The sequence below is a fragment of the Linepithema humile genome, chromosome 1 (genome assembly GCF_040581485.1).
Source record: "Linepithema humile isolate Giens D197 chromosome 1, Lhum_UNIL_v1.0, whole genome shotgun sequence".
NCBI classification, from domain to species: domain Eukaryota; kingdom Metazoa; phylum Arthropoda; class Insecta; order Hymenoptera; family Formicidae; genus Linepithema; species Linepithema humile.
Genome location: NC_090128.1, coordinates 10,568,494 through 10,595,575, shown reverse-complemented (window position 1 = coordinate 10,595,575; position 27,082 = coordinate 10,568,494). Strand labels below are relative to the sequence as shown.

The window sequence follows — 27,082 nt, the reverse complement described above, 5'->3', positions numbered from 1 at the left end:
TCGCAAAATATAAATCACCTATAATAAATTCAATATAATATAAAATAAAACAATTAAACCTCCTATTCGATAATGGTTTGAAGAAATTAGTCCAATTAATAGCAGAATATTATCGTCGACATGTATTAATTCGTTAAAAGAGAAAGACCGAATCGAGTACCAGCAGAACGACAAATTGAATTTAATAGAGGTGATTTCATTTGTACGAAAAGTAACGAAACTGCCAGAAACAGGATAGTTAATTAACCCTACCACAGAGAAGCTCGATTACATGCTGTACGGCCGCCAATAGCGCACGCTACTTTTTTCACTCGTTCCTTCTTTGCGCCTCTCACACGCAGTGGCGTTCACTTATACCCCATTAGTCGACGCATAGAATATAAACGTATACCTGAGTCGGCTGGGAAAAGGGTTGCCGACCTCGATACAAACCCCTTCATTGTTCACCGCGCGTGCACGCGCGCGTGTGCGTGCGCGCGCGCGCGCGCGTGTGTGTGTGTGTATACGAACGCACGCAGCCGTGCGCGTCAACTTAAAAGGGTGGAACAAATTTCTACTCCGCGTTTTACGAAGGTAACCCTTTGGCTGAAGGGGCAAAGATGAATTTTTCGCCCAACCTTCGAGCGTCAAAGTGCTTCGCGTTATTTGTATATCTTCGAAGAATGCCGTTCAACGCTTTTGTCCCTCGAATCGGATTATCAAGTTTGCAAAACCGCTCACTTTGGCGGAACACACGAAATATTGGGCACTGCTATCGTTTAATTCTTGATTTTCTTTGTCAAATGCGCCGCGACCCGTGAAACTTTTTTCCTGCAGAGGCTTATTACGATTTCACGAGTTTTTGAGTGGTTTTACAAGTGCCTCTTGACAAACGTTGTGCTTTTTCCGTCACGCAAATTGCGATCTCAAATGCACGTTACGTGACTTTAATAAATTTTTCATTTGAAAATTATACGTCATCTTATTTCTGTTTTGCGACGAGTATAATTCGATGTAATTATACAATAATGGGAAGATATTTTGCAATATTCTACATCAAGAATATCTTACTTTCTACAAAAATCCTTGTTTTTCACGCGATGTATTTACGCGCATAAATGAAGTTAATATTATCGTTGACGCTATGTGATCGATGAAATGCTATCAAAGCATATATTAACAAAGCGAGAGGAGGAGCATTTTATATAACCGAGGAATTAAATTCCTCTTCGAAGAGAGTCACAAACGCAAATCCAAATTCCTTTCGCGACCGGCTCTCCGCGTCCGATAATCCGCTTTCGTCCGTCGCGAATTATTTCGAGAAGACGCGCCGCGTTAGCTGCGCTGGGTGACAAAGACGCTTTATATTATTTCGTGCTTAATTTCGACTCGCATTATCCGGCTCGAGTGTCTCCCGATATTATTTCAACTGCGAGAGAGGCAAAAGGATCGATCTGGCCGGCGCGCCCCTTTTCCTTGCGAGGAACGTAGACGAAGATTTTCCTCTCGGCGTTAATGCAACGGGAGAGCTAAAGCGCAGAGAGACGAAGCACAGAGACGGAGGAGTAGGAAACGGAGTTACGAGAAGCGTGGGCGGGGGAGTGAATGAGAGGGAAAAGGTTAGGTTAATTAAGGGAAGACTTAACGACGGGGTTTGTCCACCCCACGTCCATTCGTACTCTTCCTCCTCCTTCGCACCCCATTCGCCGGCGGAGTTTGGCCTGAGCTAACGCGGAAAGTTCGCGTGGATTTCTGAAATTCTAATTCGCTCCTCTAATCTGCGCTATCCTTCTTTTCACCGGCGCCGTCGTGCAAGCTCGCTTATTTCAAGAACGCCGCTCGTCTCTGTGTTCTTACAAAGACGGAAGAAGATAGATGATTACGCATAAAAGGACAATCGGTGATTTTCAACGGGAGATAGAGTTAAATAAAACGAGAAAAAAAATAGACACACAAATTCACGCGGGAATTTCACTCCTGGAATCTAAATTGAAAAAACAACAGAGAAAAGGCTATAAAAACACGAGACTCTAAATTGAAAAATGTTACTCTAAACGCTCCACTTGTTTTCTTCTTATACAAGCATTTTGGAAATAAAACTACATTTTACTGCTTCACGTGATGACACATAGAGCCTGTTCGTGAAACTCACGTAAGTAACGCTAACTATTATGCCACGCGCCGGCGCGTAATATACTTACATGATTACGCTGGATAATAATATTGTGCTCGTATATACTATGACACAGAGCGCGTTGTAATACGATAGCGTAACAATACCGCGCGAATACTGCCGCATTAGCCTAATCTATAAGACAGTGCTTCACGCGCGCTAGGTGTGTGCGTTAATATATCGCCATTGTGCTTGCAAGAATGTATGCATGCATACGTACTGTGTATAATTGCCTTTCTCACCTCAAGAGAAACCGTATGACAATCGTAATGCACAAAAAAATCAACGCATCTTAAAATATCCCTCTCCGCGCAGTGAAATTTTGCTGTGTGGCTGAGGAAATAAAGAGAAATGATAACAATATCGCAAGACAAGAATCGCAATAAGACTAATTTATAAAGCCAAGTGTTATGGACCTAAAACTACTTTATTTGAAAGACATTGATTTTTTTATCAAACAGTATATTTCGCAGAAATAAAATTAGCAAAATTGATACATCGACGATTATGTGTGTTTAAAATAAAGATACTAAAATAGAAATTTTGTTGAAAAAGGTGTAATATTTAATTTCCTGGTTATATCAATATTTTGATTAATATTTTTAATTGAAAATAAAGTAAAATAATATAACTGAATCAGTTATGATTTGTTATACACAGAACGCTACGCCGAATGCAAAAATGTTTTGCGTAAACTGTATAAATAATTCGTTTATTAAATTTTGCATGCGCGTTTTCGAAAGCGCGGCAAAAAGCATGGTAAGAATTTCAGTGTTTGCATGCTTCAAGATGCTTAAACAGACGGATGGAGTGCGCTGTAGAAAATAACGGAAGCCAAACGTCGAGATTCGCTCAACGTCGACCGCATTCATGCTAAGTTAAACGTCGAAGAGCTCGAATACGTATTTCGCCCAGCATCTTGGTGCCGCAATATGCGAGCGAGGGAAAGAGATAAAGCGGAAGAGACGCGCTCGGACATTGCATCGCTGGAATAGGTAGGACGGTTTTACCGCGGAAAAGCCCAGGAAAGTCGAAGAGAGAGAGAGGGAGAGGCGATCTCTAGGAACTCTTGGGAACCAATCTTCTCTGATGAAAATACCTTGTCCTCTGTGAGGTTTGATACCACACCCGCAGGGGCCAATTTCGTTCGTTACTTTTTGGAATACCGTGAGTACGTTTGAATTGGACGTTGCGGCACGGGGGTCCTTGCGAGGCAGATTCCAGGGGAGCATTTTGAGGGTACGTGCGGACGGACAGACGAACGTGTCGGCAAAGCCGGAACCGAGGAGGCAGAAAATGGATTGCCTCTCGGAGCGGCGCCTCTGCGATCAGTTTGCTCGATATTGGCGCAACTTAATTAAAGCGCGAAACCGCGTGTGCGCGCAGTTGTGCAAAAGATACAAAAAAATTAACAAAACTCTCCCGCTTTTAAGCTCGAGATACATCGTACAGAAATAGAGAATATATCTTTCAGTAGGCGCTTTTTAATTGGCGAAAGATAACTTGCATTATATGAGCAAAATTTTTATGTGCGATTTAACTATCAAGCAATTGAAACTTTCTTAATATAATATATAATTAATAATCAAAATAATTTATTTATTTTTTGGATTTGTCTAACCTATTTTTATTTTTAAAGAGCGATTTCTTATAGTTATTTCTTCAATCTTTTTAAATATTTTGATATAATTTTTTCAATTTTGTTTCGTTAATTTAGTTCTTAAATAGATATTAGACAAAAGAAAATAGGTGGACTTTATTATAAAACTTATTGTAGCATATAAGCTGTCTATTTTGAAATTAAATGTAGACATATTCAGGAAAAACAAACACAATACAATGAGATTGGATACGAGAGTAAAATAATTTTGATTAATTTGTATTATATCGAATTTCGTATTATATAAAATTTAACGACAGGTTTAATTTTTTTTATAAGAATATAATACAAATAAAACAGAAATATAAATAATTACAAAAAATAGAAATAATGAAATTTTGAACGCTGCAGCAAACGACAGTTTTTTGGGATTTGCCAAAGGAAAACGGAAATGGAAATCTCGTAGAAAAATCTGCCAATAAAAATATCATTCGTTTATTTTGTGATATCCAGTATTTGCGAATATTATATGGATATTCGACGTGGAGTGTTACAGTCGAACATTTCAGAAACACTATGCGCACCCCGCTATTACTAGAAAGGGTTAGATCGCCTGAGGGATCAGTCAAGGAATTCCATACTGGTCGCCGGGTCTTCCCGGAATCTGCACTGCGACACTTACATTCTCACCACCCTTATCCCTTTCCCTGTCGTTTCTCTCTCTCTCTCTTTCATCCTCTCCCAGCAGCTTTCCTTCTCTCACGCCATTTCTCTCCCTTTCACTATTCCGCTCTTTAACCTCCAGTCGATAGGGGCGGCGAGGAGAGGCGCGGGATTGGCGCCAAAGATGGATTCCGGTATCGGGAGGATCGGGAGTAGGATTTTCCCGGTTATATTCCCGCCGCGAGCTATACGGGATATCCCGAGATTCGAGCGTACTCCGTTACCGACTGCTTTGAAGGGGCTTCCATGAAAGTTACACCCTCCGTACGTCGTGGACTTTATGATCAACTGTATTCGCGCCCGTGCAGCACATCTGGGATGAAGGGAGCGCGGTATGGTTCACGGGTATTACTCTAAGCCGCGAAAGGATACGCGGCAGGATATGCGGAAGTGGAATCACCGCGACGTACGTAATAACGGTCGGGCGGGATTTTTCAGGTCATCGCCAACGTAGCCCGCAGTTTGCCGCCGTTATCCTCGTCGCGAAATACGAGCGAAATATCGGTATTTGTGCGGGGTTCGACGGATCCGTCGCGTTTAATCGAAATTCACCGAATTCGCGCCTCTCGTTCGTGAAAGGAAGCGCTCGAGAATGGGTGTCGGAGAAGCCTGAGATACGTGAACTGAGCTTCGGAGTGGCCACACGGTGTAAAACTGCCACCGCACGCAGACGTACGACGGCGGGACGACGCGTTTGCTATTGACTCATGCATTTTTCAGTAGTCGCGGCATTTGTTTGATCAGACACCCGTCCGCCGTCTCAAGGCGCACTTTACTTCCGTCGGGTTTCGCGAGGAGGTAGCGCGCGCGGCGGCGAGGCGAGCGAATCTATGTGCGCGTTCAAATAGGTGACGGGTTAGTAAGTTCGAAACTGAGCGAAAGATCGATCGGAACCCCGTGCCCTCGCGAAATAGCCACCCATAGTAGCTTTCATGCTCGTGTGTTCGATCTGATCGCCGCAAATCGTTTCTTCGATGGTGCGCGACACGGCAGGCCAGGCCTGATCGATTTTTCGAACAAAACCGCTATTTCTCTTTCTACCAGTTCTCACTTTTTCCATCCAGTTCATCCGCGGCAGGATAATGCGTTTTAAGGCTTCTCTTTAAAGTCATAATAAATTAGTCCGCTATGAACTCTTTTTGATTGAATGGAGAAAAGCGAGCAGTAAGCTGCTTTTCATATAAATGAACAATCATTGTAGCTACTATTGCTATAGCCGTATTATTTATTATGATCAATATCCTATAATTTATCAAAAATATAACATATTTAAAGTTATTTTAATTTTATTTTTTATATCTCGTATCCAAATCCCATTGTATTTTGCTTGTTTCCTGAATATATCTAATTTAATTTCAAAATAGATAGCTTATATGCTTCAATAAGCTTTATAATAAAATCTACCTATTTTCGTTTGTAGTCAAATATCTATTTAAGAAACAAATTAATAAAATAAAATTTTTTTAAATATATCAGAATATTTAAAAAGGTTAAAGAAATAACTATAAAAGAATCGTTCTTTAAAAATAAAAATAGGTCAGAAAAATCCAAAGAAAACTCATTGCTTAAAGTGGCTGAATTTTTCATTTAGTAATCTTATCTAAACGCTTGTAAAAATAGCAGGAACAATGACTAAGCTGCCGTTTATATAAAGAGACTATACGTATCTATTTGCTATACTCGTACAGAGAAATCGGGAATATCATGATGTATTACATTTTTGAGGTACTCACCAATCACCGTCAAATTGTACCGGAAACTGCGCGTCTGGCCCTTCCGGAAATCCACTCTGCATCTGTACGTTGCCGCGTCGTGGCGTTTTATATCGTCAATCACCAAAACCGCCGGGCTCGGGAAAGCTGTTCGGAAAAAGGCGCGTGGACCGAAAACACCGGAATCCGAAGAGTGCTGCGCCTTCGTCACCGGCTTCTCTCGCGCGTCGATTCTGTAACAAAAAGAAATCCAACAATTCGTAAGCTTAAGCATGTAATGCAATAGTTTATACATAACACATTAAAAAAATTTTTTAAACAAATTCTTAATTTTTTGTCATGGAATTTTCTTTATTTAGCATTTAATATACGCTATTTTTTATAACTTATTGTTAATCAATTCTGTTTAATTTTCAGATTACACGTTTTATTTTATTTTTGCATATATAATTCATTGTACTACAATTCTTTTTTCCTTTGATTATCAGAAAGGACAATTATGAGAAATGATAAAAATTCGTGGTATCGATGGTATTGCGATGTGTGCATACATAGAAAACGATCGCACATTCCAGGCAACGAAATTCAAACCTCACGCGAAGAGGTTTCGCGAGAAACGGCGCGGACAATGGGATCGCGCGTAGTGTGGAGTCGGAATAATTGGTGTTGAAAAAAATTCGCGATTCATTGATCGCCGTAGCGGACCGCGGTAGTATCGAGTATTACCCGCTTACGAGCCCGATATAATTATTTCAAATCGATGGAATAATTATCATGTGTGTGCGAGCGCGCGGGGAATGGAGCGCATGGCGTGCAGGTAGTCGGCGATAACGCAATTAAATCGCAGCCGTGTTATCCGATATTTTGAACGGACACCGCTCATTTCCGTTTCATCGATATCGTAGGTACTGTGCTAGCCGAAGAAAAAGGACCGATGCGCGCGCCGATCGAATCGAACCGCGGCTGATTACAATGGATAATTGGAAAATATAATCACGGCGCCGGTCGGTAATCCACGCTATTTACGTTATATTACGGTTTAACTCTCGCGCAAAATACGCGCGCGTATCGCAAAATTGAGAGACCGCTGATACGCGTTATAGACGGTCGAATTAAGTTCCAATAGCTGTCTACTGTGGAGTGAAACTTTTTAAATTCAAAATACGGACGGCAAGAAGATTCGCCAAGCTATATAATAATAACAGTACGAAATGAATTTGCGAGATAATGGAAATCAAAGAAGGTATTGCAAATGAAACAAAATTGAAAGGATAAAGAGAAACGTTTCCTAGTTGATTTTTGCCCGGTCTGCGTTTCGCAATAATTCCGAAATGAGATTTTACGAGAGCATGTTCAACGATACCCGTTTGACATTAACTACAATTATATGCACGTGTAATATAGCAACTATATATTAATAGGAACGTAAAATTTCCCCGTGGCGCAATATCGGATCTCGTTTGACGTAAATGTAATGTCAAAAGCTCCCGCAAGCAAAATTACGTATTTTATTAATGAAAGTGGCAGTGTGCATTGCGTTATTCGTGATCGATGAAAGAAAAGTTATTGTTAATCTGAATTCAGCCAAAGGTGCTATTATTTAGATCATTATAAAACTGCATCGATGTTTCATCGCGATGAATAAATAACATTGTGATTCTGCAATTATTTAATAAGTGGACCCGTGACAAACATCAGATTTATTGCAATTATGTTTTATAACACGCTCTCTGTCGGCGGATAATTGCTGCGTATTCTTTAATATTAACAAAAAATAATTTGCATTTACAATGTAAAAAAATTCAGTATATTTATACAAATAATACACGTGAAAATAACAAAAATATAAAACATTATATAATATTACAAAATTTATGTAACTTTATCTCTTATTATAAACGTATCTTTATTTTATATGGAGAATTACGCGATATAATATTTCACAAATCTTATATAATGTACATTTTTGTAATATTACGCAGCACGATACTGAAAATTAATTTCACCTGAAAGCTATAAATTAACATACATATGTAAATTTCCACCTATAATAGTTGGTATCAAAATTATCCGCTGTATAATAATTGTAATTTTACATTAATTTTTTTAGAATAAAAATGAAACGGAGCGCATTATATATCACATCTGAGGGAAAAAATGGAATCATATTTTTGTTTCGAGCGTGACTTCTCTGTTTCCACAAGGCTTACGCGCGGCGACATGAGGATTTTCATTTCTCCTCCCCGGGTCTCACGTGGACGATGCGATAACGCGGAATGCGGCCAAAAAGTGGCGAGAACAGAACACAAGCGGCGGGGAACGAAGGGGAGACGAGAGGGGGGTGCGGCCTCTGAGATGCAATAAGGAAATGCGTATCTTTCTCCCGTCCCTTTATACGCCGGCAGGACCCCGGTTTTCTCCCTCTCTTCGCAGGCGCTCTCGACGAGCACTCCAACGAGACTCTCGATTCACGTCGACGTGGCGCGCCCGGGTAATACGGAATCGATGTCTGTTTTATGAAACGTTTTATCTTGCCGCGCAGCCAGCTTTCCAATATTTCGCTCGACTCCGCCGCCTCGTTCACGACCTCTCTCCTAGCGATCTACCGTCCTTTATCCTCACCGTTATTCCCTCCCGTTTCATCATGTCGACCGTTTCTCCCCCGTTCAGTTACGTTCCGCTCCGATTGTCTTCTTGGGAATAATACATATTTTTTAAGTCAGTGGTTCTAAAGTAAAACTGAACATTTCTTCCGAATGCGAGAGATATATTTTTCCGCGAAGCTACGGCGTCGTTTCGAGAATCCGAGGAGTGCCTAGCCGTTGAAAGGATTAAGAACCGTTGGCTTAAAATAAATAGACACGCGGCGAGATCGTGCGCGGACTGTCGAGAGCTCGTGAGCAAACGGTATTCTTTCCAGTCGCTAATAGATTTCATCCACGACATAGTATTGACCGAGAAAGGGAAAAGGAAATGTCTGTGTTTAAGGAATCCATCCTTTTTGCGAACATAACTGAGAACGCGGTCGTTTCATATTTGCGATGAACATATAATTTCGGGCCGCAGTTAAATTCATTTTCAATATTCCGCCCTAATCCGCGGTCTCGTCGCACGAGACCTTCCCGTTGCCTTCCCTCCCTCCCTCCGCGCTCCCGTATTTCCCTCGCCAAACGATTCGCCCGCGACCTGCGAACCCTCGTAAAAATGATAAATGTCCGGCGAGCAAAAGGTAAATAGCAAACGGAATAAATGTACACCCCGCCAGCGGCTGCTTTGCATAACGCGCGTGCAAGAAAATTATACGTTTCTAAATATTTATTGGTGCATTAATTTCGCGACGTGTCTTTAACCCGAATCGCCTCATACTCGCGTTACACTCCCGGCCTATTCCGGCCGACGCAGTAATTCTCGTCGCGTCGTTCTTTACCGCGGCGCATCGAGATAAAGTCGTCGGGGCGACTTTTCTAGATTACGTGAATTTGGAAAGCGAGGCTGAGTGCTTTTTAATATTTTCGCTTCATTTTTACCCGCGCTGTTCTTTTTTCCTCTCTTTCTCACTTTCCCTGTGTGTAAGCGATCTCTCACTCGCCTCACCCTTCTTCCTTTGCGCACGTCCTTTCCTCGTGCCCCGGTCTTTTATAGCGAAAATAACACGCACCCTTAGGGCAAGGGGTAAATAGCAAGAGAATAAATGCATAGCACCCGGCTCAGGGCTACGCGCAATAAAATTCTTTTCCCTCCCTCCCTTAATTCTCGTGGCTGCATGTTAATGTCCCGCATTTCTGCGGGGCTGCCGTATTTTCGAAGCTACGATCAAACAGCGAGATTATCCAAATCTTTATAACACTTTAGCTATCTTTATCAAGTCAGTAGAATTCTTATGTTAACACAGTAATAAGCTATCGTAATATTCATGAGAACTTTTTCTACGCATTTATATTCTATAATAGCCTAGCACGAGAAGCATTTTACGTCTACATTTTTAACGGAGAGTTTTTTACATACTTTCTTAAAGAACGAGGGGATCGGAATTTACTTTTCAAAAATTCAATCTACTTTCGCAATATAATCAAAGTCAGCAATTACATATGTTGTGCTTCTAATAAAAATAAAACTCAATGGTGTTAAGAGAAATGTCTATTAACTTATTCTGAAACTAAAACGAAAAAAAAAAATAATCCATTTTCTTTTGAGTGTTATTTTGATTAATTCTTCCTTCAGTTTGAATGTCCAACATTTCGCGAATTTGCGCGCCGATGTTTTCCCCGCATTTCGACTTCTCGACCATTCGCCGTAAAAATGACACACGATCTCCGCGCAAAGGGTAAATAACAACCGAACAAATGTACATACACTGCCATCCACGTTGACCAGGACCGTTCTGTTCTCTGGTTCTGCCAGCCGCTGGTTGCTGTTTGAAACCACAAAACGAAACCGCGAAAAATACGCCACTTTGGCGATTTTCGTTGTGTCGTCCGCGACCCACCGAAAACACTTAAAATACGCTCTTGCACGCTACCGTGTTTCGCAATTACCTCCTATTTTGTGCGTGGTGAGATAAATTTTTTCGCGCGCGCGGTAGCCCGCATTCCGCGAGATTTGGCGAGCGTTCGGCGTTACGCGGCAGTTAGTTATGTTATCGTCGGATAATTTGGGCGTATAAAACGACAAATAGATATTGTGCGCGAAATTGAAAAAGTCCCATGTCCACTGCTGTTGGTGAAACCGATGGTGTCGATAATGCAATCATTTCGAGCGCGTTGCCGCGGAGCGATGTCGACGAACAGCGGCGCGAATAAAGTGGGTGAAATTTAGATTTGCTCCATCGGGATAACAGCCGGCATCGACGCACAATCGATTTTCGAAACGCATTAACGCGCGTGGCCGGCGGATCGACGGGGAACGATAATAAATCGCTGGGATCGCGTTAAAGTTGAGCAAGAAAAGAGGCGACATCGCGGCTGATATCGCGCGACTGGAATCGGCGGCGACGATGGCAGCGTTACGAGTGCGAGTCGGCGAAGATTTAAGCCCCACGATAACGCGAACGACAGCGAACGAGATTAGAGTTCACGCCGGAAAGTTGAGCGTTAACGCGACAAGAAGCGGTATGGCTGGCTCCGCTCAACAAGAAGAAAGAGGAATTTGCGTCCTCCTCGCACAGCTTGTTCTTATACTTTATGCATGGCTTTGTATCCCGCGTGACGTAAAATATCCCAGATAACACAGGCATGCGAGCGCGGAAACTCTAGGAATCCCGTATTAATTTTAATAAGCATGACCGCACTACTTTTTCCCGTGCGTTCCCTTTCAACAAGCTTTGCCGAGTCAAGATGGATCAACGGAAAATTGCGAAATTTCTGCATCGCTAAACACTTGGAGAAAGTTTGATTGTTTACGACAAGCAAAATGAACATTATTATTTTAACCATCATTTCCCACGACACAGTTTTCGCACTGCAAAAATATTCGCATAGATATTCTTTATTTTATTAATATGAATAATGTTACGTTTATTCATCTCAATATAACAATATTCGCTATGTAAATGTATACGCATGCATTTCAGAATGCATATTTATAGCAATTTAAAATCAAAAGAGTGGTATTTTTACTTCGGCCTGCTTGCTTTGTGAAAGGAATAGAGTTCGACAAACAAAACTCCATAAAAAGTCCATAAAAAGTGGTATTTACAATATAAAGTAATAAAATATAAAGTGAAAAATAAAACATAAAGCAATAAAGTTTCGGCTTTAGTTACAATTGGCGCCCAAAAGAAATGAAATTACGCGGAAAGACGCAATCTCTAGAAATTACATTTAAAATGCAGAAGCCGAAGTTACGTGGATTGTTTGCGAGCGGTATATCTAAAACATAACTGGCGTTCGTCAAAAGACATAAAGAGCATTTCCCCGCAGCCGAGGGCGATGGAGAAACGTTTGTGCGCGCTAACTCGCGCGTTCCAGCGATCGCTATTTGTGCTCCCGCGTCCGTACCAGTCGTCGACAATGTCTCTCGTCGGCGGCGGACTACGGTTTCAACCGAATATTTCCGGCTTCATACCGTATGTATACGGTATTACGGTTCGGCGCGACTCCCGCTTGCACGGATTTTAGTAGAAATAACGACACGCAGTCAGACATATCGGCTCAGGTCGCGCGTAGTTGCGGTTGACGCTATCGTGACGTACTACTGTCGGTCGATCGCCGTATACGCCGCTGACCCGCGCACTGTTTTACATTTCCGTCCCGCGCTTCTCCGCCTTTCGCTGGAATCCCCTTCCTCGCGCGCAGTAAATCATTAATGGAAATAAAACATTAATGTTGCGTCTACTCATAAAACGAATGTCGTTATGTGCGACCGACGTTTCGGATTATCGCAGTAGTAATCGAAGGTTACGTAAAATCCTAGAAAGAATAAAATGGGGCAAGTATTTTTATTTAACGCGCAAATATTTGGATCAATAAATTATTTATAAATTAATTTAGAAAACTATAAATATTTAAATGTGTACGCTGGGAAGTAAAGAAGATTTAAATTATTGGCCAATCAATTTGAAAATATCTGCGTGATAACAGTTTGACAAGCGATATTTCCACGAATCGCTGTACGCGTCAATTTGTTATGGAATTTATTTTTCGCTGACAGTATTTGCGAAAGGTTAACAACTGTAACCACTTTGATGAATTTGAATGATAGAAACAATATCGCGTACACGCGGAAAATGTTGTTTGTCCATCGCGTTTTCCGGCACGATTACCGTGTGATGAAATCATGAGGCTTTCGCCATAAATACTCGCGATAGGATTTGTCAACACGCCTGTTCCAATGCGCCAGTTGTTTCCGTGGTTCAATGCCGATAATAACGCGATACTCGCGGCAATAGAAACGTGCCTTCGACGCGTAACATTTCATTTACAAATAATTGCTTCATTATCTTAAAGAGTTTATCGAAGCTTGAAATCAAATCTATCGTGTTTCCACACCGCCACCTCTCATCGAAGATGAGAAAAATCGTTTCACCTTAGAGCGGCGAACCTGGGCAAAGAAAAGCTCATAAACGTATAAAGTCGAGCCTCCGTCGACGAATCAAAGGAGACAAAATGGTAAACGGCTGACGATAACTCGAAGGAATACGCGATCGCGTTCTCCTTTGACACGCGCATCGATAAGAGCACGCGATTATCCCGCGGTTGGAAAATTTCAGCGGAAAATTGTTTCTCATATTACACGTTTTCAGTCGACGCCGTTCAAAGGACACACCTCGCTCCTCGCTCCGTTTTCCTTTGCACGCGAGTGCAAAATTAAGCCCGTAAGCGAGGAGTTCGTCCAGCCGAAGCGAGTATTACGTTTAATCGTGGCGTTCGCGGTCGCGTGACCTTTCTAATTGGCGATCTCTGGCTGTGCTGAACAAAGAAGCGAAAACGCTCAATGTTAGATTGCACGAGTAGCGGCAAAATAATCGAAAATCGCGCTAAACTACCGTTCGACGTGCGCACTCTCGCGTTTCGTGCCTGTGTCGCATCGAGCACTAAACTCTTTTGACTTATGGCCGCGCGTAATGCACGGCCAGCGGACTCGAAGCCCGTGTCTTGCTCGCTTTTCATCTCGTCCGAAACCGCCCGTCCCGCCCACGTCCCCGCCGGGCGGACCTTTGAAGAGTTCCCGGGACTTTATGGCCCGGTAATGCTTGTCCTTAGTGGCGAGGCCGGTCTGATAATTCTGGGTCGATAACGAAATTCAATATTTCCACGGTAATAGCCTGGCGCACGGTGGCGATGGTAATGCGGCGCAATTCGCCCGCATAAGTCCCGTGTTAATATTTAGGGTTACTACTCGCGAGCACGCCACGGGAGTGCATCACGCACTTTCGTGCGGCCGCCACTCGTGGCTGCCCACCCTGTCGGCGCTGGCGCTTTTTCGAGCTTCTAGGTTTCAGCTAAAATTATTGAGCCTGCTGGGAGCGCGCGCAATAAATCTCTTCAAAAAGAATCCGACACATGGTATTAACTCGAGTTCTGAGACTGAAAAATTTCAATCGAGATACTTTTGTCAATTGCAATGGAATAGTGATGCTTAGCCCGGTTGTGCTTCTTCGAAACACGCGGTATTTCATTTTACGAAAGTTCCATCGACAAAGGACAGATTTTTGTTAAAAGTTGGGCAATTAATAGCGGCTTCGCGCTTAAATTCGACGACCTCGTCGAAAATCACGGCCAAGTTAATATATCACTTTTTTTCAACGGCGTTTCCTGGCACGTCATGGTGCTTTGTTTTCACGGCTAAACATTGTTATGCAGATAGGACCAGACGGCATTGTTGTTTGGCTGGACCTCCGCGCGCAACTACGGGGCCATTCTCATGATAATTTTCGGAGATTATTTTTCGTAATTTCTCACGGAATACGTTGAACATACCCCTTTTCTCCTGCAGTCTCGGGGAGAGGAAAAAAAAGCGCGATTGCCACTATTCCTTTAATTTTCTCCGCGCGTACGACCTCAGCGCGCGCGTTTCGGCTAAATAAACCCGCCTACGTGTATTGCGTGTGTCTTCGAATAACTAAACGTTACTGCGAGAGCAAAGTTCGTAAACGGGCGCTATAATTACCTTTGTTTGCAAAGTTTCCCCGCCTATGGCGACGATCTTTGATCAACGTTAATGAGCATACGGCGAATTGTTTCAAAAACATCTCTAATCTCTATCTCCTTCTTCTCCGTTCCCCTCGTTCTTCGTTCGTCTTATCCGAGCTACGCCGCTCGAGGTCGACGTCTTAAAGCCTGTCGTAGGTTTAAACGGCCGAAATTACTTGCTAGGCAAGGGAACGTAACGGAAAGATGTGTTGGTGTATAAGGAGTGTTTGCACGCGAGCGGAAAAGGGTAGCACGGACCAATTCACTTAAATTGCGTTCCTCCAATCCGACCTGCGTTACAGTCGCGCGCTCGAAATTTCGTCGCCACGTCATTTCTTCGCGCGCCGAAGCGACGAGACGCTCCGGCGCACGAGCCGCTGTGAATGCCGCCGGATTAAATTCGCTCCCCCGCCGCTAAACGCGGATGAAAGCGTAATTACATGCACGTCACAAAAACACGGCGTTACGGTGACACGGCGGCCATTGTACGGCCGTGCAACGCCGTCGCGCCGCGGTTCTCATTATTTCAAATTGATGATTAATTATATGTGTAATTATAATAGTAATAATGGTAATAATAGTGATAACGAGGTTGCTTCGTGCGGCGTCGAGGGATGTCACTTGTAATGATTGTAAATTATCGTTTGCGGGCAAAGACAGTGTCGGGGTAAAAAAAAACGAACGGCTGTGTGCACAAACGATGACACCCACGCTGAATGTGACAGTCATACGCGTACGGCGGTACACAAACGCCTTTATTCCCGAGGAATATTTCCTATCCCCGCGCTACCTCGTACGGATATATCCGGTCGATGAATGTCGAAGAGGTTACTCGTGGAATGACAATGCAACAAAAGTGCGTGTGTTTCCTCCGCAAATGGGAGCAGTACATATGTAACTGTTGTCCAATAGCGGCGCAACTGCAACGTCGTCTAAGCCGCGATAACTGGAATGCCTGTCGCCTGTATGCACTTCCTCGATGAGCGGCGAAACACAATTACGTCCTATCAGCGTTCATTGAATTTCATCCTATTATAGCAAAGATGATTTATAGAATTACCGAGCATAGCACGGCGTTTATACGAGGAAGTAGCGTCATTCCACTTTCGTGCTTCTGCACGTCGGGACTGCACGCGCGACGTGTATAATTGCGTAAATTTAGAAAATTAATTTAAAAATAGCGCAAGATTGAAAATATCGTATGAAAACAATTTATTAGACTCGCGAGGAAGCGCTTTCAGTGTGCCGCGTATGGCAAAATAGTTTTTCTGCGATTGAAAGATTAAAAGGATTTCGCGCACAAAAATGCTCGACTCCGCTTTTCTCAGACGCGTGGTCGAATGCCGTCACGCTCCTGCGGCGCGCGCGCGCGCGCGACTCGCACGAGAGATACCCGCGCACGGATTCCGCATTCACACACGCTGTATGTCTTTATTTACATGCAAATGCAAAAATAGTATACGCGCCACCTGGCCGCGTTCTTGCGCGGCAAGAAAAGCGGAGAAATGGAAGAGAAATAGAGAAGAGAAAGGATTATTTGATCCAGTCGTGCGATAAAAACAAAACAAACGTAGCGGGAGCGGTAACGGAAATCAATAATGCGGCTTGAAAGGAATCGGATGTACGTCGAACTCGGTGTCGATTCGGCTCTAATTATCTCGCACTACCTTCGGCCAAGAACAAAGAAACTGCATCTCCGTAGAAAGCTACGAGGGTTCTAGCGAGGTGGTCAATGGCGCGGCGAGGCGAATTTATCTTACGTCGAGCGCGGCGAGCGCGCTTCGATAGCTTCTACTCTCTCTCGCGGATAGACGCGATCGCTATCGGCGACGCAATATTCAGCAAACGCGCGCCGGACGCGATTATCACGGACAATGAAAAGATTACAATCGGCAAACATTCGTTTTGCGCTATTAGCCAAATTGGCGCTGCAGTCCCAATTCACGGTGAGTCGCATCGCTCGTGAACGGACGATGAATTAATTTCACTGGGACGCGCGCGCATATCGGAGTTGATTTTCAACGGCGGAAACACGGCGTTTTCGAAGCGAATTTCGCCGCTGTCAATTCCGAAAGACAGTTCTGCCCAATATACATCGATGTGTTCCCTCCGCGGGCTGAAATCGAGTCCGCGCAACCGATAACAACTACTGTATCGCGGTGCCTATGCTTGCACTTCGACGATTGACGTTCCAACTTTCCCGATTGTCGACGAGATGATAAACCAATCCCCTTGCGGACCAATTGTGCGCCAGTTGGCCGGGGCAGACGGTTCAATATGATTCGATACGTTACAGGCGATTCCAATGATAACTTGTAGTCCGGCGCAGTGCGAGTAAAAGTTCAATCTCGACGTTCTCGATCACCAGAGGTGACCTTATCGCGCGTCCTACAATGCACTGGCGTCCACCAATGAGATGGAGAATGCGATGTGTAAAGTTATCTCGGAAAGTTGGACTGCTTTCAGGTACATTTAATACAGTTCGACTCAAGTTTCAATTTGTGATTTTTAAAGGAAGTTGATCAAAAGTTAAGAATCTGTTTTCTTCCGTATTTCTAAACTCTTTAAGTATCTCAATTATCGATTAGAAGTTCATCGCTTAATTCTAATTTAACATTTATTTAAATTTATTCAAATTGCACAAAGAAAAATTGTTAAAAGAAATTTCTTGAAAATAAATTCTAAAAAAATTATATTACATTTTTGACTTGTTTTTCTACCTAAAATAATTACTTTTTCGATTATAAAATGAGTTACATTCCATTTATAAACTTTGTCGGATTATAACCAATATTTTTCATTTTGTGCTTCTCAGTAAATGTTTAATATTTATTCTTTTTTAATTACATTTAAATTGCACAAACAAAAAAATATTAATATTGTAATTGTTGAAATAAATTTCTCGAAAACAAACTTTTTTTAAAGTTTATTCACGACTTATGTGTTTCCACGTAAAATTGTTACTCTTCTCTCTCTCTCTCTCTCTCTCTTTCTTGGTTATATAATTAATTATAAAATATTTTATTCATAGATCTCGCGCGCGTCAGATCATATACAATAATATTTATCTTCTGCTTCTCAATCATACGTTTAACATTTATTCACTTTTATTTAAATTGTGCAAAAAGGAAAGATCTTACTGAGTGCTACATTTTTTAAATAAATTTCTCGATACTAAAACATAACAAAATTATTTTACATCGTTGATTTTTTTTTTTTTTCACGTCGTATTATATCCCCAATTATATAACCAATTACGGAACAACTCTGCGTATAGATCTTGTCGGATCACAACCAATATTCCTCATCTCCCGCTCCTCAGCCATATTTCTCTCTCCGTCTCCCCCGTTCCATCTTTGTCATTCCTACTCTATCAGCTGACACTCACCGGCTGCGATTTGGGGCTCTCCGTTCCCCTCTATGTTATCCTTTCTATCTCGATCTCCCGTCCGTGTTCTCATTCGGCCGTCTCTCTCGCGCTCTCTGATTTAGGTCGTAGCCGGTCTGCTAACTGATTGAGGGTGATTGACGCTCTGGCTGAATACCGGACAAGCCCAGAACCCATTATTTACTGCTCGGCCCTGTACAACGTTATAATTGCCGGCAGCTATTCCACCCTCGCTTTCTCCCCATTTTCTCTCGCCCTACCTCTCTGTCTCTCAACGATCTCGTACCGTTGGTCAAGCGAATGAGTCGGCTTATCGGCTCGCACTGATTGGGACCGATTTCGGAACCCTCGCCGCGATCATAGAATCATACGTTTCAATGAAGTGTTCGTTTATCGTACGTACTTAATGATGCCGGTGATTACAGATAAAAGCACTACCGTTTGACGATAACATTTGCCACTTGTCATTTAGTACTTTAACCGAATAATAGAGATATATTTTAATCAAAATTTTAATTGATTCAAATTATAACAGCTCAATTAATATAGCAGAATTATAATATAAAATAAGTAGCACCGTAAGAATTACTTGTAAATATAAATTGTAAAATTCTTGCTATTTTTTTATTATATCCTGATATAAATAAATGTTTAAAAAATCTAAGTATTACATTATTTAAAATACGAATTATCACAGTACAGCCACTTTTACACATTTATTTGGCGAAAAGAAAATTGGCATTTTGGATATTACTCGACGAAATCCCATTTCGCGGAATTAGAAGAAATAGACGGCCGCAGTGAAAGTGGGTTCGCGTAAAAGACGTCACGTCCGACATACAGTTTGTCCCAAGGAGGTGGGATCGATTCTTATGGGGTTAAGTAGCTCGGAGTCCTTGCAAGAAATATACTCGCGCCGTGGGCTCGGGCACGAATCACGTTCGTGGCCGGCCATCCTCCATCGCGACTCCTGTCATCTTAATCCCCGGGATCCTTTTTACACGGCTTTCTCATTCGCATCCTCTGTGTACCCGAGCCCTTGTGGACTTTGGAGCCCCGGGGCTGCGATGGGACCACCTTTCCTCTTATCCACTTGAATTACGACGTGGCACGTCCGCTCCTAGTGGGTCCAGCTCGACAGGCTGGACACTTCGTTCATGTTTCACGGAAAAGCAAGATCCGCCGACTGATCGGATCATAAAATATGACTGACCGCGCTAAAATTTCATTTTATCATTAGAAATCTCATTTTCTTGTCTCAGCTAGTTTTGAGAGCAAAATAATATCAACAGACCTCTGCCTTTTTCGATTTTCTTACTATTATTCGACAAATATTTATAGATGTAGCAATCATTTAAAACAAAGTATTCAACAAGCTAATGATAAAGAAATAATAAATTTAATCGTATAATTATTAAAATAAAGAAATGCAACATCTGAAAATTCTTTTACAAAAATTGTTGGAATTATTTTAGATTCAATCAAGATTAATGCAAGAATAAATAATTACAATACAATAATTCTTTTTGCGACAAAATAAAAGTTTATACGATCAGACATGATTTATAGACTCGATTGCATCACAAGCGTTTCTTGCTTCCAATGAAAAATGTTATAATAAATTTCTGTTCTAAAATTTGCTCTAAACACATGAAGCTCGTCTCCAAATTGAGGAAGCGGTTAGTTGATTTCGAGGATGGTCGACTTCTTTTACGACGTACATGGACTGCCGGGAATATACGTTCGTATGACGTCACGTACGACGAAGACGGTGTCGCAATCAGGTCAGACCGATCAGTCAGTTGATAAAAGATTCGAAGGATAGATTTTGTCCGAGTTAAATATCATGTTCACATGTAACTAGAGTCGGACAATAACTGGACGATCGTGTTGATCACGTTTCTATGAACACGAACTATGGGTTTTTCCGATTGTATGACACTCACACCACGATTCACGTAGAAAAAACTTGATTGTTCCAATGCTCATTAGTGAGCAAAATTTTATATCTTCGAACGACCATTGTCACGTTTAATGTTATTTTTGTGCTCGTCCAAAATATTTTTGTCGCAGTTGCTTTCATTTTTCAGTAATAATTTCTTTATTTCTTCTTCATTTCTTTCTGCGTACGATCGCAGAAATCTTCGTTAATGTGTTTTTAATCAGCGTGAAAAATTAATATTATCTATTTCTCTCCTTTGCTTCAGCAAAGGAATCTTTGGATCGCAATAGTTCACGTCTCAGAAATTAGTTGATAAATCATAAATCTAAATAATGCAACTTTCAAATTGTATTATAGAAATATATATATATATAAATATCGAGAAATTAATTTCGTATGCCTTCAAAGTGAGAAAATTTAGCTCGTCCATAATGCAGGAATGTTTTTTATTATGAGAAAGTTTAGTAATTTTCTGACGTTATCTTTACATTCCTTTTTTATAAATTTAAGATTCATTAAAGCGCCGCTGATATGAAGCATTGATTAAACAGCTATCTCCTTTTTCCCTGCGTTCTACTATTTCTTCGCTTTTTCGCACTTTCTTTCTTCAAGTCCTTGCTTCGTTAAGGTGCGACCTTTGAGCCTAATAGAAGCTAACATCTCTCAAAGGAATTGCGAGCTGGGATGGTTTATCGTTATAATGAAATTGCTGCGAGCCCGAATGCGGCGTCATGCATTAGAAAAACTGTTATATATTTTAATTTCTTTTTCATAATTTGAACGAGATAATAATGTGTCACCAATTACAAAACATTTGCTCGCAATTCTTTGATATGCAAGTACAATAGATTGATAAAAACTTAATGCTCTGTCAAAATAAAACTTTAACGCTGATGTCGATTAATCATATCACGTGATCAAATTCTTAGTCTGGTAGCTAAGTACCGCGGTATCTCACTGCTTCGTTACGTAGTTTCGAAAATTCTGCTTATCTCGCTAGGTCTGGGACTGACTTGAAACTCGAATGTCGACTGCGGGAGATAGCACAGAATTGTTCGGTCCTTTAAGCGTGCTGCATGTGCACGGCGGTGGTCGGAAGTTACTAGACGCTTCCAAAATGTCGGGGCCAAGGGATAGCCGCAGTTTCTGTTTTGATGCGTCAAGAAACCCGGTTCGGAATTGTGCTTCGGATTGCGCCAAAGTTGAAGCTCTGCAATGCCCGTTGCTTCAAAGCATCGAGTTCTGTGTGAAGGTAGAACTCTGATCGAAAATTACATTTGCGGAAATTCCAATCAACCGCAGCACGCCATTACTTTCGTGATTATTTTAAAAGAAATACGCGACATTGTGATCTTCCGCAATAATAAAATATGCATCTATATATTATTTAGAGTAACGAAATTTTAAATCGATATAGAATTTTAGAAACGGGACTAAAATAATTCGGCAGCGACGTTAAATTTTATTCAAATCCGCAGAGAACGCGACGCGGTCCAAAAAGTAAAACGCTGTCATATTAACTCTCCTGCTATCCTGATCTTTAATCGCGTCGCGAAGTTCAACGTCAACCTGCAAAGCTCTCTCTTGCAATTTCTTCGCGCGAGAGCAATGTTGCGTCCTCGGTACTCTAGTTTCGCTCGCGAGACAAAGATACTCAACAAAGATGCGAAGTAGAATCCCGCGTTAAGGAAGCAAAGGAGGAAAGTTCCTAAAGTTTCGAGTAGTTTCCAGTATTTGCTGCCATGTTTCAGCGTACTCGTTTCACGGACGCTTGTTCCTGTTTGCAGAGTTATAAATTGAGTGTGTTTAGCTAGATGGAGAATGATATTTTTCCGCAGCGTCGAATGTCGTCGTTTCCCTCACGGGGCGGGTAAGATTATATGCTCTTCTATGAAAGATTGAGACGGATTCTTTACGCGTATATATTACCTATTACTATAACATTGCGTACAGATTTCGATTACAATATTTCTTGTTTGACGTATCACGAGGTAAATGCACGACCGCGATTCGCGAGAAAAGAAATTTTTCTTACCTGCACCTATGGCTCTATAATATTTACAATAGCTTACAGCATAATCCGAGTTTGCAAAGAGAAAATTGAAATCAGTTTTTGTATCGATACAACGTGATGGATTCAATATCATACCGCAATCATCGAATTACCATCAAATATAACGCAAAACTAATTAAAATGTTATCACTTTTTCTTGTTAGATAAAATTATCATTAGTAAATTATAAATTTACATACAATTATCATCATAAAATATTTCTCATTCAATTTTTGTTCGTTATTATCTATATAATAATTAAAATCTCTCTTTATAAAAATATAAGTTATTTACCTATCTGTTCTTTTATTATTTTTACGTTTTCTGTTATATTTTCACGTTCAAACAAATCAGAGAAATGGAAATAGTTAAATTTACATTATTTTTTTATACTTAAAATGTTTCTTCAAAAAACAGTACGTTCTCAAACAAAGATATTGAATTTTATAACAAAAGCAATTAATTAAGTAAATATTTCATTAGATTTTTTTACATTCCAAGATTATCATAACCTTGAATCAACTTTATCTTTCGCAGACTAAACTTTAAAACAATAAATTAATATATTGTATGTAACTGCGCATGTGTTTGTACAAAATTATGTACATTTAAATAATAAACAAATCATCGTACTCACCAGGCAGAATATTGCTGTTTGTTTGCTCCGTCACAGATTTCGCTTTAGAACTGCTTCGCATACCACCATCGAAAAATTGATGAATATCGAAAAACCAGTATTTAGTTACGCACATTATCGAATAAAAATCAATCTGCGCATTTCACTTTCCAAAGAACGCGAAAATCACGAACGAAATCACGCCGCGAATGCGTTACACAAAAATACGACGGACTTAATAACGAAATAAATCGGACTTTGCATCGCATACTTCTAGCGAATTGTTTTGGCTTATACGTTCGGAGGTCGGCACAATACTATACACATGTTTTGAGCGAGCGAGATGAACGACGACCTTGGCGCTCACAGAGATCGCGATATACGGACACACGCATAACAATAACCATGTTTATACAATAAAATCCCGACGAACCGAACTTTCGACATGTTCATGTTTCATAAACGAATGTAGATATCATTTTTATATCAAAACCTGTATGTACCTTCACGATGTGTGTCCTATGTATACTGACTAGATTTTAATTTATTTTAGTCCATGATGTGGCGATCGACGAAACATCGTTAATCGCGAATGATTGCGACAAACAGTACATTCCGGCAATCGCGCGTCACTTTGATCGGCACTCCCGATAAAAATTTGCACATATTATGTGTTTTTAGCGAGTAAAATACGCGATTTATCACAGATTGTACATGCTCTGAACCGATGCCGTGTAAACACAAAATGGCTGTAGGCTGAAGTGCGTCGCGCGTAGCGCCGGCATATCGTGATCAAATCGAAGCGCCGCTCTACGGTCGCTCCTGTTTCTACGTACATCGCGCGCCTGTTTTAGGATGCAGGCTGATTAATCGCGTATTTTACCCATTAAAAGAGCATAACAAGTGGTAATTTTTGCCGAGAGTGCTGATTAAAGTAACGAGCCACCGGAACACATTATTTACCGTGGTTACTCGCGATTAACAGTGTTTTGCTGATAATTAGCGTTGCATAGTGTAGATTAAAAGAGGTTATAACTCCAGTGAGATTTGTGTGGATTTTGATGCGAGTACGATTATTTGTTCATTACTTAAATATGTACATAATTTTGATAACTTACACATACACAATTACAATTTGTATTGATTAAATATTTATCATAATTTTTAGCAATTATTTATGCAATTATTACGTATGTTTTACCAAAATGGAAATAATTTAACAATACATAACCAATACGCATAAAATATATAATAATTTATTATAAGTTAAATATATATTAACTTTTCCAGGTACAGCAAAAGATTTGCAGCAAAAGATGCACTTATCTATGGTACAACGACCGGTAAATTAATATTGTGTAGTTGCACAAAATATTTATGTCTCCTGTTTTTTTATTTTTACTAATATTTATTATATAATTGCTAAGAACTGTGCTTTGACAATCACATTTCCACTTGCAATTTACATGTTTACAAATAAAATATAAAATATATTATATAATTTCTTTTTATCTTAAAAGTAAAAAAATTTGTAATTTTGCTCAGATTATACTTGCAACTTGTTTTTTTAATGCAACTTGTTACTTTTAAATTGTAAAATTCAAAAATTATGAAAATGTAAATTACATAAACATATATGTAGAAAACAAACTTGGAAACATAAATTATGAAAAATTTAAGTTAATTAAAAATTACAATTCTGGAAACATTTTGAATATATATAAACATATCTTTTATTTGATTTTATTAATAAGTTTGATGTTTTTCTCAAAAGAGTGAATTGTCAAAGCATAGTTTTTCAATATGCAGTTCATTGATACCGCAAAAAAACTGTGTCGTGGTTACTGACACAGTTGCTTGCAGCAACTGATATAATCGATTAGCTTTTATGAGAGACGTTTTACTGAACGGTTTTCTTTTTTCTTCGAGTACCGTAAAATTCAAAGATCTTTTAAGCACGACACGTTTCGTGAAAAAACCTCTTTTTGTATAGTAGCTAAAAAAATATTGGTGCATTTTACTCTTTTTTTATTGCAATATGTTATAACCTTTACACACAATAATCCGAACAATCTGCCACTGTCGCTCAATTTATGATCGACAGTTGTAGCATAAAGTATATTTTATTTTGCATTGCGTTCCGTACATCGCAGCGTGGCAAAATCACGACGTAAATCCGTGATTTTCGAAAGTGAAGTGTGCGAGTTGACTTTTGTTCGGTGTAATGCGCGTAACTAAACGGTATGAGTTTCCATTATTCATCGATTCATCGACGAAGCTGATGCGGAATAGTTCTAAAACAAAATCCGCAGTGGAAAAAGCTGCAATAATTGCCTAACTGATGAGTAAAATTATTGATTCATTATTTAAATATATATATAAGTTCATAATACACACATACAATTAACATTGTATATACTTACATAGTTTCTTATAAATTACATATTAAATTACTGCGATTCTAACTTCGCGAATGAAGTAATCTCGCAGAAAGATCATATTAGACGCTCTCAACTATTCTCCTAATAAATCCTGTGACGCGCATAAATTACAAACAAGAACCGTTTTCATTCCACGAGGGTGAGTCAAGTGTTCCTGCATTCTAAAACATTTAGAATCATGTTCGCAATCGTCCCGTAGTTGTGTTATATTACGTAGGGGAAGAATTCGGGCTGCGCAAACGATAGGAAGATAAGACGCGACAAAAGCAGTAGTCGTATTTCCAGAAATCAATGTGACATACGAGGGCACAGTTCATCGTCGAGAAATCACCTTGCCCTCGTAAGAGCGGAGAACGCGAGATGAGGTCGCAACCCGTCTACGACCTCATGAGGCCAAGAAACCTTATTATACGTCTCCCCCTCTCTCTCTCTCTCTCTCTTTCTCTCCTCGTGAGATTTTCCGTTTCACGTGAATCCTGCAAAGTGGCGAGGATGGCGTCAACCGAATAACCAGACCATAAACCACCGGCCGTGGCGCGCGGGGACGGGCCGGCTTGCGCTGCCGGGGTTCCGTTTACGTCACCCGTAAACCGGGGGCGTCCTGCCGGATTTCGACGAGCAAACACATTCGGCGGCTACGGTACCTCGTAAAGCCAATGAATCCACGGAGCTGACGCACCGTTTTCGCGCGACGCTCCTCAGGGACAAGGTATCTCGTACGTTCCCGAGGAGACCCGAAACCCACGCTATCCGCCCCTAACGGAAAGGATCCTCGGCGGTCGAGCGGTTTTTCTCCGTGCAAATCGTGTCACGAGCGTTCGTCCTCTCTGCCCTTCGCTTACCCGTCCCGTACCTTACCGACAAGATAAACGCATACTACATTCTCGCGAATAAATATTTAATGCACCACCGTGGAGAGAAGCCTCGGTCGGTTCACGGGGTCGGAAAACGAATCCGACGACGCTTTTCCCTCCTCCCGCTTTCCGCGCTGGAAGACGCGGGTGAAATTAAGCGGAATATTTGCCCTTCAGGATTAAGTCTGAATGACGAGATTCTCCGCGGGAAGATGCACGCGGCAGATTATGTTTCCTCCTTAATGCGCGGCTAAGGAGCGAGCGCTGACGTTTCATTTTGCGGACGGTTTCGCGGAACGTAACACGGATTTGACCTCTCCGAACGCAACCGGTTGGACCGTCGCGCAATTTCTCGCCTGTTGCTAAGCTCCGCGCGGACGAATACGTTTTATCCGGCCCAATCGCTCCGCAGAAACGCTAGCTATTTCCTCTAAGCTGCGCGACTACGCAAGTGCGCATTTGCGAAATTGCCGCGGCAAACGTTGTCCACGCCGCCTGTAAGCTGGATTACTTTACAGTACGAAGTACGCTCGAACTGATCAGTTTTTCGCCTGAGAACGCCGGAATATCCTACTATAATCCAAGGTATGCGCGATTACATCGGCTTAGCGGATAATACATCAACGTGAGCTTGAATACGTCACAGGCGACACAAAATATTCACGCGACATGAGATCTTTTGTCATTACGTCTATGTTTTTATGGTATATCGAGAGAGTTGAGTAAGTAGGACGTTGCGAAGCATTTTGTTGCATTGCATATACGCATTCACAATAGATATATATTTTTAAATTTCTCCCTTTTATATGAACATAAGCTCTTGCGCAAAGAGCCTCGTTTGGAGGCCTTTCATCAACATACCTGTCGCATTGCAAATCATTCTGACTGAACTTGGACTACGATTCCAGATTTCACTTGATAAAACGCTTCGCATGTTTTTCAAAATTCTTTTCATTCGTTCAACTGTCACA

At 41.1% G+C, this 27,082-nt stretch overlaps 1 protein-coding gene across 4 annotated transcripts in view; it reads right to left on the bottom strand.

Annotated features, from left to right (window-relative positions):
* LOC105677193 (kin of IRRE-like protein 1) overlaps nucleotides 1-27,082 on the bottom strand; it is a 337,620-nt gene that overhangs the window by 76,567 nt on the left and 233,971 nt on the right. For all 4 annotated transcript variants that reach the window (XM_012375624.2, XM_012375623.2, XM_067347905.1 and 1 more), the window contains one exon: nucleotides 6,209-6,420. In XM_012375624.2, coding sequence (XP_012231047.1) covers nucleotides 6,209-6,420 — 212 coding nt within the window. The remainder of the gene's footprint in view (nucleotides 1-6,208; nucleotides 6,421-27,082) is intronic.